This window comes from Dermacentor andersoni, chromosome 5 (assembly GCF_023375885.2).
Source record: "Dermacentor andersoni chromosome 5, qqDerAnde1_hic_scaffold, whole genome shotgun sequence".
In the NCBI taxonomy this organism is placed as follows: domain Eukaryota; kingdom Metazoa; phylum Arthropoda; class Arachnida; order Ixodida; family Ixodidae; genus Dermacentor; species Dermacentor andersoni.
Window position 1 is genome coordinate 27,587,772 of NC_092818.1, and position 12,434 is coordinate 27,600,205.

At 46.6% G+C, this 12,434-nt stretch overlaps 1 protein-coding gene across 1 annotated transcript; it reads left to right on the forward strand.

The window, feature by feature from the left end:
• The first annotated feature begins 751 nt into the window (after positions 1–751).
• Positions 752–10,879, forward strand: LOC126529990 (defense protein l(2)34Fc-like). Its single transcript, XM_055070167.2, has 4 exons — positions 752–832; positions 6,653–6,869; positions 8,280–8,490; positions 10,674–10,879. Exons 2-4 carry the CDS (start codon positions 6,671–6,673, stop codon positions 10,732–10,734), a joined length of 471 nt encoding a protein of 156 aa, XP_054926142.1. The 5' UTR covers positions 752–832; positions 6,653–6,670; the 3' UTR covers positions 10,735–10,879.
• The last annotated feature ends 1,555 nt before the right edge of the window (positions 10,880–12,434 follow it).

Below are 12,434 nucleotides of genomic sequence, written 5' to 3' on the forward strand. Positions count from 1 at the left end.
GCCTACGCATACGGGTCGCCGAACCTCGGTCACGAAGTATTCACGCCCACTGGCCGCGGGGTTTTCTTCGAGCTCGTATCGGAGCCCTTGTAAAAGGACCAAACCGATATGTCCGGCCTGAGCTTTCGGCTATAATTTTACGTGACGCGGGCCAGCCGAAAGCAAAGACGGACGGTGATGATAACGAGCCGTTGCGACAACCACCCCCACGCACAGCGTTCATTTGCATACTGCGGTTCAGTGTTAACCGTGGAGAACACGACTGCAGAGGTTCCCCCGGTTCGAGCCCTGACGTCACCCGTCGCCGCGGTCAGCCCAGAAGGCCGCGCGACTGCTTCGCCCTCTCGCCGACTATCTCGACTCGCCTCTTTGTTATTCCTCGGCGCACGTGGCGGGCTCCTTCTTGGTGTTGTTTCTTCCACTGCGCTCGTATTCGACGCCCTCGCGAACGCCGACGCCCCGCGCGGTCTTGCACGCCGTGCCACCCTCTCCTCCTTAATCTGCGGGATGATGCGAGGCGAAGAACGCCGTCAATGTCGCCACGGCTTTCCGCTGCGTTTTTTTTTCACCCTCCCCCTCGCAGTGGGCGCTCTTTCCAGGCACGCTCAAATCACCGCTTTCGATTGACTCTTGCTTTCCTCCCGACTTTCTGGTTTTACTTGTAACTGCACCGAGCTGGTGGTCGACGTAAGGTTCCCGCCAGATGGCGACTACCGGCCCTATAAAAAAGCGAGTGGTCGTGTGAGAGAACGTGAAGAAAGCGTTTTGCGACATCCAGAGCACTTTCGCTTCGTCTGCTTGCGCTCGTGTGGACACACCGGAGAAAAAAAAAGGTATGTGCGAAGTGACATGTGCGACACGGATTCGCTTGGCTGCAGCCCCCCGTAGAAACACGGCGGGGAAGTGTGGGCTTCCATTGTTTCTCAGTTCGCGTTAGCACTGTTAGGAGGAAGGCCTCCCGCTCTTTTCCCGAGAGAGCTCTTTAACGCCGGTCACCTTCTCTGTTGCAATCTTCGCTTTCTTGCTATGTCTGGCACCTTTCGAAGGGGATTCCGCGCGGCATGCTGCAGAAGAATCACCAGGGGGAACTCAAAGTCGTTGCCGAGCTTCTAAGATACATTATTCGGCGAATCCACAAACCGGCTGCTCGGAAGTGAGGATCTCTGGGGAGACATCCGCGGCAAGGCTCTGTGCGCTATTGACCCCTGGCACGATATTCCTGGCGGTGCAATTGAATGGCGAACACGTCGTCCGAGCAGAAATAGAAAAGCATAGTCGAGAATGCCATGCTATGTTTTTTGTTTTGTTTCTTGTTCCATACACCGGTTCTTCTCCCCGTTTGACATGTGCGGAAAGCGTGTCAGCTGTTGCTGACAATGTGAATCCAATAGCACGAGTGAAGCTCGTCGTCGTGTTGGTCGAGCGACCGCTTCAGGTTGCTTCGTTGGGGGTTCTTGGTCGCCCTTGAGCCCAAGTTACCGATCGAGGTTCGTTTCCCTGGCGATAGCGGCCCTGAACGTATGAATCGCGCTGTGGTCTAAGCTACCAGAATGAAAATAAAAACACTATGAAAAAATGGAAGGCCGGCCGGAAAAAATACGGTGGTTTAAAAACGCCATTTGCTTCTGACTTTTATATATTTTCCGTAGAAGGCTATACTGCCATGTAGAATAAATCAGCCAGGCACTCGATGGAAGGCCGGAAGACATGAAAAATTGGGCTTTGTTCCTTTGTCGTTTGAGGGGTTTGTAGATCCCATTTACTGCTTTCCGAGTGGGGCACAGTTGTCACAGAATGTCAAGCACTATCTTGATTCTCGGAACGCAGTTACGTATACTTGAATACGCAAGCCAGTTTCAATTACCAATGAGATTGACCCTGACAAATGGTAAGATAATTCCTACACAAAGCGAAGTTGCGCTACTGACTTCCGTTTTTATTTAATTCTGCCAAGACACATGGCTTGGGTTTTCTGGTCATCCTCAAACCACGGTCGAAAGTCAATTGTGATTGCTTGGAGAGAAAACGAGTACAGCACATAATTAGGCTGTGTTCATTTGTTTATATTGTAGTGCACCAGGCACTTCTGACAAACCAGAACAAAACTGACAGGACTCACTAGATCGGCACAGCGTAGTGCAAACGTCGTTCCTCAGTGTGTGCTGTTGTTTTTGTGCAGTACGGCCTTTTTCTTTAGTGGGTTTTCAATACTTAGTACTTTACAGATTAGACGTTCAGAGAATATAAAGCCGCATGTGACCTTGCTTTCATGACTGTTAGCGAAATTAAAGGAGTGTCACAGAAGCGTGGTTAGCATTTACGCAAAGCACTATCAGAACGCTAAGAAGAAACTATCATTAATGACTAGTTCGAGTTGATTTCATTCTGAAGGCGCCCAACGGAAGGTGTTACTCTGTATCTTTGTTAATGGGGGTTCTAGTGCTTCCGGTTATTGCATTGTAGCATTTCCTGAATTAATGGCTGTGCGAATGAGACCATTACATTGAAAGTTACAAAATATTGTATAGTATTCTGAGCTCCTCAGCACAAAGCTGCAAAATCTAATACATCGGCGGGGAATCGTTAGAGCGCCACAAAGCAGTGCACGACACAAAATGCAGGCTTAAATGAACCACTGCAAGTTATTCTAGTATTCGACAGTGTAGAGAGCAAGGGGCAGGTTATGCTGCTATCGTTCACGTATGCACCTATTCCAAGGATACCTATGCGCTATGAACTGCCTACCGATGCGCCGCCATTAAGGCTCGCGTAGAGGCCCGGCAGAGCGAGCGAAGTGTGCCGTATCTGGGTCACCATCGGCGCTTGGCATTAATCCCGAGACTAGCAGTTTTTCTTTTTCTGCTTCTTCTATGTCCGCCTAGTAGCTGTTTCGTTTACTCGTTTTTACCTGACTTCAGGTGCAGATGATTGTGATGCGATTAAGCTCTTTTATGGTTGCTGTTTCCTTCTGTAGACCTAATCTTACATCTCACTGTAAGAGGCCTCACCTAGGAGCTCTTTAGGCTGAGAACGCGGTGCCGCCGATGCGCGTGAAGCTGAAGGACGCTGCTGTATCGTGGCGATATCAAAGAGAGCATGACGAAAGAGGCATTGGGAGCTGCAGCGACGAAAGAACACACGTGCAGCTGAGCCAGAGCCCCGTATTTTTCGGGTACTGTAAAATATACCCCGACTGATTTCAGAATTTTTAATGACCAGTTTCTTCGAACGCGCTTTGTCGTTGGCGACCACATCGAGAGATAACGCTCGCCGAGATCCTTGGTTCATTGACACGCAGTCAGAGCATGGTCTGCGAGGTTGTACGAAAGGGTGCTCTGCACATCAGGCATTTCGGTTTTCGTGCCCGTCTAAATTTTCTTGCCCTGGTCGCGAATTCACCCTACGCCCTCCAACATAGTCAGCATTGTAATGCGGGTCTGTTATGGTTCTGTGAATTGACTTGATCTACCAGCACAAAAATAATCAATTCTCTTTCCCATGCTGTAGTCATGCGCGCTTGCGCTTGTACAGAAATGCGCGAAATATTTGGGTGCATACGCGGCGAGTGAACGTAAGCCGTGATGTCTTGTGTTGTTGAAGAGTGCGTCACCGCTTTACCATTAATGTTATTATAAAGTCCCTCGCTCATGACCATCACCTTCGTGGGCGGCTTAGTGGCTATGGTGCCTAGCTGCCGAGCATGCAGTTTAAAATTGAATTATATATACATTCCAGGGCTTTACGTGCTAAAAAAGCATTATGAGGCGCGCCGTAGTTGCAAACTCCGGATTAATTCTGACCACGTGGGGTTCCCGAACGTGCCCCTAAATCTAAGTACAAGAGTGTTTTCTCCTTTCACCTCTATGGAAATGAGGCCGCCTCAGCCGGGATCGAACCTGCGACCTCCAGCTTAGCAACGCAATGCCACAGCCGCCAGACTAGGCCGGCGGGCAAGCGCGCAGTCGCGAATTGGCATCGCAACCGTGGTAGTGGCCTTTCGGTAAAAGGGAAATGTAGGAACGTTCGTTATTTTGGCGTGCGATAAAGAATTGCTGCTGTCCAAAGTTATTTTTTACCACTTTTTCATAGTGGAACAATTTTGCCTGCCTTCCATCCTTGCGGCATCACACTTGTTGACAATGACTGTTGAAAGAGAAGCGACAAGATGGCAGTTGCACTAGAATTGGTATGGTTCAGCCCCTTTAGAATTTTTTGAACGATTTTAGCAGAAGATGCGAGTTGTTTATTATTATCGATTAGTTTATTATGTCACGAGGGCCGAATAGTATGTGAGACATATTGTAGCAATAAAGTTCAATGATAATGAGCAGCTTGTGATTGAGTTCTAGAATAAATATAGGAGAAAAACTTCGTTGAGTACTTTAGGAAGATCCTCTTCTTGATCTAGCAGTTCAAGAACTGTTTCAGATTGTTCCGTAACATTGCGGGTAAGCTTGTAGAAAGGAATCTCTGCTTAGCTTCGGGCTGCTAGGTGTTGGAATCTTCTTTCTATCGCAAAATATTTCTCCTACGCGGATGCGATGGAAGATCAGTGGAGCCTCCACTGAGGCATCTTTCGTAGCCCTGGTATTACTTGAGCATGTTAAAGTCTGTGGATAAATCAATCAGCTCATGATCACTCACCTGCACGTCTTTCCACTTCTTGCAGCAAAAAGAATTTAAAGCATGCTTTGCATCAGTGAAAACAACGATAATAAGTATGTTGGTGTAAGAGCGTTTCAAACAGTGGAACCGAAATGTGGAATATGAGTCATTAAAAATGAGAAATTAGTTTTGGGTTCACAATGAATAAACCAGCTCATGGAAATTTTTTTCTTGCACAACATAATGGCGTCATTTCAGCGCACGACACGAGCTGAAAGATATATATATATATATATATATAGAAGTTTACATGACTGTTTACATGACTGTATAGGAGAGAGAGAGAAAGACAACCATGTTCTTTTGAATTTTTTATATAAGTGTCGCATAAATTCGGTATTTCACGAAAAATATTTTCAGTGCTTCTGTTTGTCCGTAGTTTTATTGCCCTGAATGACAAAATATTTTAGCTTTGATTCAGACTGGCAGAGAATGAGGCATTGCGTTAGTTAGCTGGAAGGCACGGGAACAAGCACACAAAAGTTGATAATAGAACAGTACTTCAGACGCCGTTTTAAATGCGAGATTACAAAATAGCACTGCATGTCATCCCTGTTCCAGCTTCGCGTACTGTTTAAGCAGCTACGGGAAGTGTGCGCATTGTTCCGACATCTCATTTGTCAAGAATTCAGAAGTGGAGTCGTCAGAAAAAAAAGCTCTTAATTGTAAAGCAACGGGGCCTAGTATTTATATTGGTGATGTATTTCCTTCATATGCTGTTGAACATTTCTTATTATTTCTTATTTATGCCTGGAGAGCGCAGTCGCCGTCTGCTTCTTCGCCTTGGGTAATTCCCTGGCAGAAATTAAGCCGCCAAGACCAGGTGCCATATGAACTTGCGTAATTTTTTTCATCTCTGGGAGGCCCGCTGCGTTTCTAATTGCGGTTCTCCTGCCCTAGCCGTGAGCTGGGGAGGCGGGAGGTGCTACGCTTCGATTACGGCTCCATCAGTATGACGAATACGGAACAAAAAAGGGCAGACGAAATCCCCTGAGACGACGCGCTACTTTTGGAAAAGAAATGACGACCGCCCCGTCCCACGTGTCTTGGAGAGTGCCCGGATCTCGCCACCTTCTGTAGCAATTGAGAACATTCTGTTTCGAGTGTTGGAAGGCTAACAAGTAGAGAAATGCGAAGACAGTGCAAAAAAAACCCCTGTTTGCTATCTTAGAAATGACTCGTAGAAGGGCCCTCATATTTTCTTTATAAAGCTTCGGCCAAACTGCGATTTTTTTTGCAGTTATTTTTTTTTGTAGTCTATCTTAGTGAGTGCCGTGTGCAGCTCTGTCTACGCATTACCAAGTGTCCCCCACATGACTAGCTTTGAGCTGCGCAGGAACTTCTCAGAAAGATGCTTCAAGGGGGTAACATTTTTTCTCAATAAGCTACACGTTATTAGGCGCACGAAACGTTCTCACCGCAGAGGTCTGGAGAAAACAAAACAAAACAAAAAGTTTGAAAAGTGACTAACTGTGTTGTGGTATCAGATAAAATAAATATGAACATGACCGAAAAAAAAGAAATAACCCAGTACAGAACACGTCACGAGGAGCATGCCTCTGGCTTTAGCCTTGAGATGAACGGCATCAAGCGTGCGATATAGAAACAAATCTCATCAGGTCTTTTTAATAAAAGTTCTGATGGGTGTATTTCCAGTTTCTAAGTACGTCGTGGTGTGTGGCGAAGTTTATCATAGTGCTGTTAGAAAATAACTAATCGCACCATCTACGACGTTAACGCCATCTCTGGATGAGTACCAGATATGGCGTGGGGCCTAACAGAGCCCATATAATTTAATTTTCTTTCAAATATCAAACGACATAAATAAATAGATAAATAAGATACACAAATAAAGTTAACCTTAGGTATTTTCTCCGTTCCTCTTAGTTGGGCATGTATTACGCGAGACATTATTTCTGACGCGACCTTCCAGCGATACCGATGGCTGTGCTAATCTTTCCTACCCGTTTGACTTGGCCTTCTTTGCAGAAAAGCATCGGTAGACATGGCGTTCGTCAGGCAAGCTGTTCTCCTGGTCGCCCTCGTCGCTGCCTGCTGGGCTCACCCGGACGGTGCTCCCGAGTCGGCGTGCGCCACCATGATTCCGGAACACAAGGACGCGGTTGGCGAAGTGGCCGGACCCGCGACGCCTTTCAAGTTGGTTCAGGACAAGAGGGACTTCAAGGCTGGAGATGTCGTCGCCGGTGGGCTCGCATTTTCTGCTTTCTCATTGCTTAGGGCGTGAGGTGAATGATAGAGGCTCGAAGAGACACCACGGAAAAATAATAAATCGAGCTAGAGTTGAAAGTTCAGGCTTCTATAACAACAAGTTCATCATCCGTACTGATAAGAGTGGTTTTGTAAGCGAGAAAATAACGAAAAGGAAAAATTGGAGTGCCACCACCTCGTGCGGACTATGGTAGCTCTCGTACGACGTGAGCACTGGGAGATTCACATAGAGAGCGGTCAGGTGGGGTCAGAGAGAGGTCACGTCAGTTCATCCGTTGTGACGGGGACTGTTTGATCAAGGAGCAATAGCGGGACTTTCGGCGACAATTTTCTACACGACAAACTTGTACGTATAGTGGCATGCAGAAAACGATGATGGACTTCAACACGAATAATCTGTTGACCTACTTCGACTTCATATTTCCATTTAATGCCTTTTTAAATGCTTTCTTAAGGAGGCTAGCTTATATTTCATAGAAGCTGCTTTGTATATATTCTACAAAGCAGCTCTACGTGTTATAATACAAAAGAAAAGAAACTAGAAGCAGCGTTTCCCATTTGCCTCGTCTCTTCCTGTCTGTTTATCTTAGTCCCCTGGGCAGCGCAACTATCGCTCTACCGCATAGAATCGCTCTACATATAAGGATGTAAATAACCTATTTCTTCGACCCCTGCCCTCCTCCACACTATTTCTGTGGCAAATAACGAAAAACAATTTACGCGGCCTCCTAATATGTCCTAATTAGAGGTGTCAAAAGCTTACTTCTTATTTCCACGTAGTTTCCTCTGCTGTGTCGCGCGTTACAATGTGTTAATCAGCGTGCTCGCACGCATATAAATCAACTCATTTTTTCAGGTGTAACCTCAGTTGGCGCTAAGTATTTGCATAATTTGCGGGCGAAAGTCGGGTGCAGTCGAGCCTTGATTGGTCCACACTGCCCGTCTGCGTTCGGGGCTTCCGGCGTACGGCTGGCCCCCCGCTGACAACATAACGCCCGGCTTGGTCGGCGGCGATCAGCTACGTTTTGGCCGCCGGCCTCCGGGCGGCCGTCGTTTTTCGCCGGAGAATTGCTCCATGTCGATTGGCCTTAAGAGGTCCATTCCTCATTATACCCCCTCATCTCGCCTGATGATTGCACCATTTCCATACATCAGTGCGTATAAATGCATAAGCGCAGATGCCTATTTCGATTTAAAGCTAACTGCTGCGAACATGACACATAAAGGAATATTTGCGCACTGTGCACGAGGGAACATGACCCTGGGCAGGTCCCCCGAATCGTTCATTTGATGCCATTAAGGGGCACCGGCTTGTGGTTCACAGCTTCCGAAATAATATGCCAGCCGCTCGTCATCTCACCTCACGCTCTGCGGCCTGCTCGCAGTGACGCTTTCCTCTAGCGGCACACCCTTCAAGGGATTCTTCGTGAAGGCCTTCGACGAGAAGAACCAGGAGATCGGACAGTTCGAGGCCAGCCCCGAAGCCAAGGCCGTCACCAAGTGCTCCGGCGTCACTCACACGGGCAATGCACCAAAGACCGCCGTCAAGGTCCTCTGGAAGGCGCCTGCGGGAGCCACCGGCAAGGTGCACTTCAGGCAAGTAAAGTGCGGTGCATGCTGCCCTGTATTATTACCATCTACCTTATGTAAGTGGCGTTATACATCTAACCAAATGTGATTTCGGCTCAAGCATTTTGGGGATGCAAACAACCGTAATGCTGCAACGTCACGTCAGAGAGGAGGAGGAGAGGGAAAAGAAGGAAGATAAGCTAGGGAGGCCAACCAGACGCACGTCCGGTTTGCTACCCTGCACGAAAGGAGTTTAAAGGATATGTACGAAGTAATTCGCGTGATGCACCACTCGGCGTAACGATGTTGCGCTAGTTCGTGCATAGCTATCGATGTTTCTAGCTCAAATGATAAGTGGGCGAACGAGAGCAAGCTGACAAACTGAACGCCGAACCCGCATCTAACTTCATCGGCCATAACTTGCAAAATCTTCTAGATTTAACTTTGCGGTAGCCGGCACGGGCGGCTTATATTCCTCCTCTCTCTGGGCCTACACATCCAAATTGTTCCCACTTGAGCACGTGGTTACAGGAAATAAACGTCTACTCCCGTAATACAAAAGGTCCCTCTACTCAGCATTCCACTTCAGCTCAAGAGAGTGAATGCTAGCGCCATTCTGTGACAGAAGTGGTCACTGCGCTCCGTTGACACTCCATGACAGTTCTTGAAAAGCGACTCGTTCTTCTTAAGTCGAGGGGCGGCTCTTCTTAACTTGCGCATGCTACAAACACTGATAGGTTGCATAATGCGGTCGTTCCTATCTTTACTCTGAATTATACGAAGCAATGAGGGATCATCTGGCCCCGTAATCACAAAACTTGTCTTTCGTAAGGGCCGTTTGCAATTGATTATCGGCGTGGCAATTGTTGCATAAACACGGCGACCAATAGTGGCTTGCATCAGAGCGCCGATAAACGAGGAGTAGCACTTTAAGTTTAGTAAAACTGGGCATATGTCCGTAATAAGTTAACAATTTATAACGTTGCTGAGAAGTGCCATTATGCGCAATAAAATATTATAACTGCTCTAAATCTGTAATAGCAATAGCTTTTGGCGATTTCCTTGCTCTGAGTGAAGCATGAGAATTCTTGACAAGGGTGACAGCAGCATGGTTTATAGCAGTATTTCTATATTGAGTAGTTTACTAAAACCAGAACTAGCACAACCGGAACACCAGACGCTAGTTTTCATTAACTGCACCCTTTCTGCTTCGTTTGATGTAGGCATATTTTTTATCACTCAATTCTATAATTGCTAGTTGTGTCTCAGTATTCTGTTAGGATACGGCAGCTTTTCAAGAACTTGCATCAAACACATTGTTCCGATATCCTGCCATGGACAGTATTCACTTATTTTTTAGCTGCATGCAAAATAGTGAATATTCAACGCTAACAAGCTTAAGTGTTCATTCACTGCATTATAAAATAATGGTCCTGGCAACCATTACAGCCGAGCTGGTTTCACTTCAGTGAGTTCGCCGAATAAGGAAGAAACGCTGTTAGCTGGACGTCCGTGCGGATTCTATGTGCGACTTCGCGAATCGGTTGCAGATATTCTGCCAAGTACAATATGAACAATCGACGCAGATGCTAGAAAATTAGAGCTGCTGAATTCGGCCACGAATACGAGAGCCAAGAGAATAATAAAAGAAGAAAGAATAGATGTTCGAAGAATCCCGTTATAAAAACATTGTTATTTTCATCACTTCAATAGTAATATACTTACGAAAGGGCTCTATCCTTTTTTCTCGGTGAACATCGCGGTTTCCACTAAAACGCGCTAAGGTAAGCTTTTAATACACTTAGCGAAATCCCAGCATGGCTTGTGCTGTGAAGCCTTTCAGTATCACTACACCGTGGTTTCATGAAAGCCTTTTACTTCTTATCGTAAGCTTATCGATCCCTAAGAAAATAAATTTCGCGTAGTCTCGAGTATAATGACAGCGAGCGCACCGCAGTAATCACGATGCGAAGAAAAATATAGAATCGCTAAACTTCTGACAGGCGACAGGAAAAGTGTCCCCCGTGTTTGCTTCTCCCTGAACGAAAATCTGTGAATGCACAATGCTAAGCGAATAGCCAAGTGCAGCATAAAAGCACATAATCTCATAAAGGTAAGGACTTGAAACATTTCATATATACTGCTTTTCTTGTAATCTTATTGCGTCTGTTTGAACCGCCTTTCATTTTGTTTCTATTTGTACTTTTCAGGGCGACTGTCGTCATCGACTACCACAAGCACGTCAGCGGTCTTCAGAGCACCGTGGCTTGAGGTTCATCCCAACAGTCATTTCAACCGCACCGTGCCATCGCGCTGACTCGTCATTCATAAGTTGACTCTTTGTGCGTCTCGTTATGCGCAAAGCGTCTGCTAAGACACTATTGGTGAAATTGCAATAAAGTGAGATGTGACTACACCGTGTCGCTTGAATGACTCAGTTTGGGAGAGAAAAAAAACCTCTCACTGCGCTGGCACGCTTTAAAAGTGAACAAAGACGATGAATGCACGCATTTAATTTGGCACATTGCTGGCTGCGTATGCTAGCGGCACAAAAATTATATGTCTTTGGAAGTGTTTCTGTTTTTCTTTACGAAACTAGATAAACGTACTGTTCCAGGGAGGCTTGCTATTACTTAGGTTTGCACGAGGTGTCTTGTTAAATAATTCATTATGATGTGCTTGGGTTCGCACGAGATGCCTTTCTTGAATAATTCATTTCTACATGCATGTAGTCTCTTCTTGTTGGGACTTGACCAAGTGGTTTCAGAGTCTTCTTTGGAAAGGGTTTACTTATGTTCTTCATTTGCATTTAGCAGCCCGCTGTGTGCGTGCTTCGCTATGCGCAACCATTGTCGTTTCGTCATGCTGCAAACTCACCCTAACCAAGTTATCACTGTCAGCGTCACTCTCACCATTTGATGGAGGACGAAGCTTTGCCTCCAGTGGGAACAGAACTAAGCAGATGGCAATCAATCTAAGCAACAAAACTAAGCAGAACGTACGTGCTCGACTGAGCTTGGGTACCAGCATTCGCGATACAGATTCGATTAAAGGGAAGCTGAAAGGTTTTCCAGAAAAAATGAGTGAAGAGCAGTACGCCGTGGTTTTGAACCCTCTGAATTCGAATATCGCATTGAAATTGAGTGAAAGAAAGCGCAAACATATTTTATTTCGACGAAAAGTGCAGCAGCAGACACGCCCAGCTCGCGCGCCTCGTTTCCGCCTGTGATTGGTCGGGCGCCTCGTGACGTCAACAATTGTGTTCGTCCGGACCGACTGCTGCCGCTACACACGAAGCACGGTGCAAGGTAGTTTGGTGCTGTTTTGCTCAGACGGTCGTGGAAAATTTCGAGAGCTTGCGTTTCTCTGAGGAGTTCGGCGTTAATTCCAAACTCTACGAGAGCGATTTTGCGCGCGACGGTGACGGGCGACGGCTCCGAGCGACAAAACGGGCCGTCGCTTGAACAAATCGCTCGGTGTTGTCGCTCGATCGCTCGTTTCTAGAAATCTAGAACTCGTCGCTCGTCGCCCGGAAATGCTATGAGCGAATAGCCAATTGTGCGAAGCCGAAACTGGATGTACATAACTCAAACACTGCTGTTTGTCGCACGGAACGTGCAAACTATTGAATTTTACACGTGCAAGAATGAGAACCTAGTGCAAGACCTTCAGAAATATTTTATGCTCCTTCTTCAGTAAAATACATCAACTTAAATTGATAAAGCATGCGTCACGCTAGTTTCGGTGCGTATATTGGTGCCCTCATTCCGGGAAGTCATGGCTCAAAGCCGTCGCTCGCGTGGAGTTCGGCTTGCAGACGACGAGTGAACGCGACAGCCATCGCCTCGCTCGTAGCGCTGTCGCTGTCGCGTGCAAGATCACTTGTAAGGGGTTTATACTTGTACATACTACACGTACGTACGTACTTGTACATACTACATGTACGAGCCGATTACGAAGAGCCGGCCTCT

What these genes read in the sequence shown, in the direction of transcription:
- LOC126529990 (XM_055070167.2), top strand. Translation starts at nt 6,671, where the DNA reads ATGGCGTTCGTCAGGCAAGCTGTTCTCCTGGTCGCCCTCGTCGCTGCC. An exon ending in GGCTGGAGATGTCGTCGCCG is followed by an intron (nt 6,870 to 8,279) that starts GTGGGCTCGCAT and finishes GCCTGCTCGCAG; the next exon opens with TGACGCTTTCCTCTAGCGGC. An exon ending in ACCGGCAAGGTGCACTTCAG is followed by an intron (nt 8,491 to 10,673) that starts GCAAGTAAAGTG and finishes TGTACTTTTCAG; the next exon opens with GGCGACTGTCGTCATCGACT.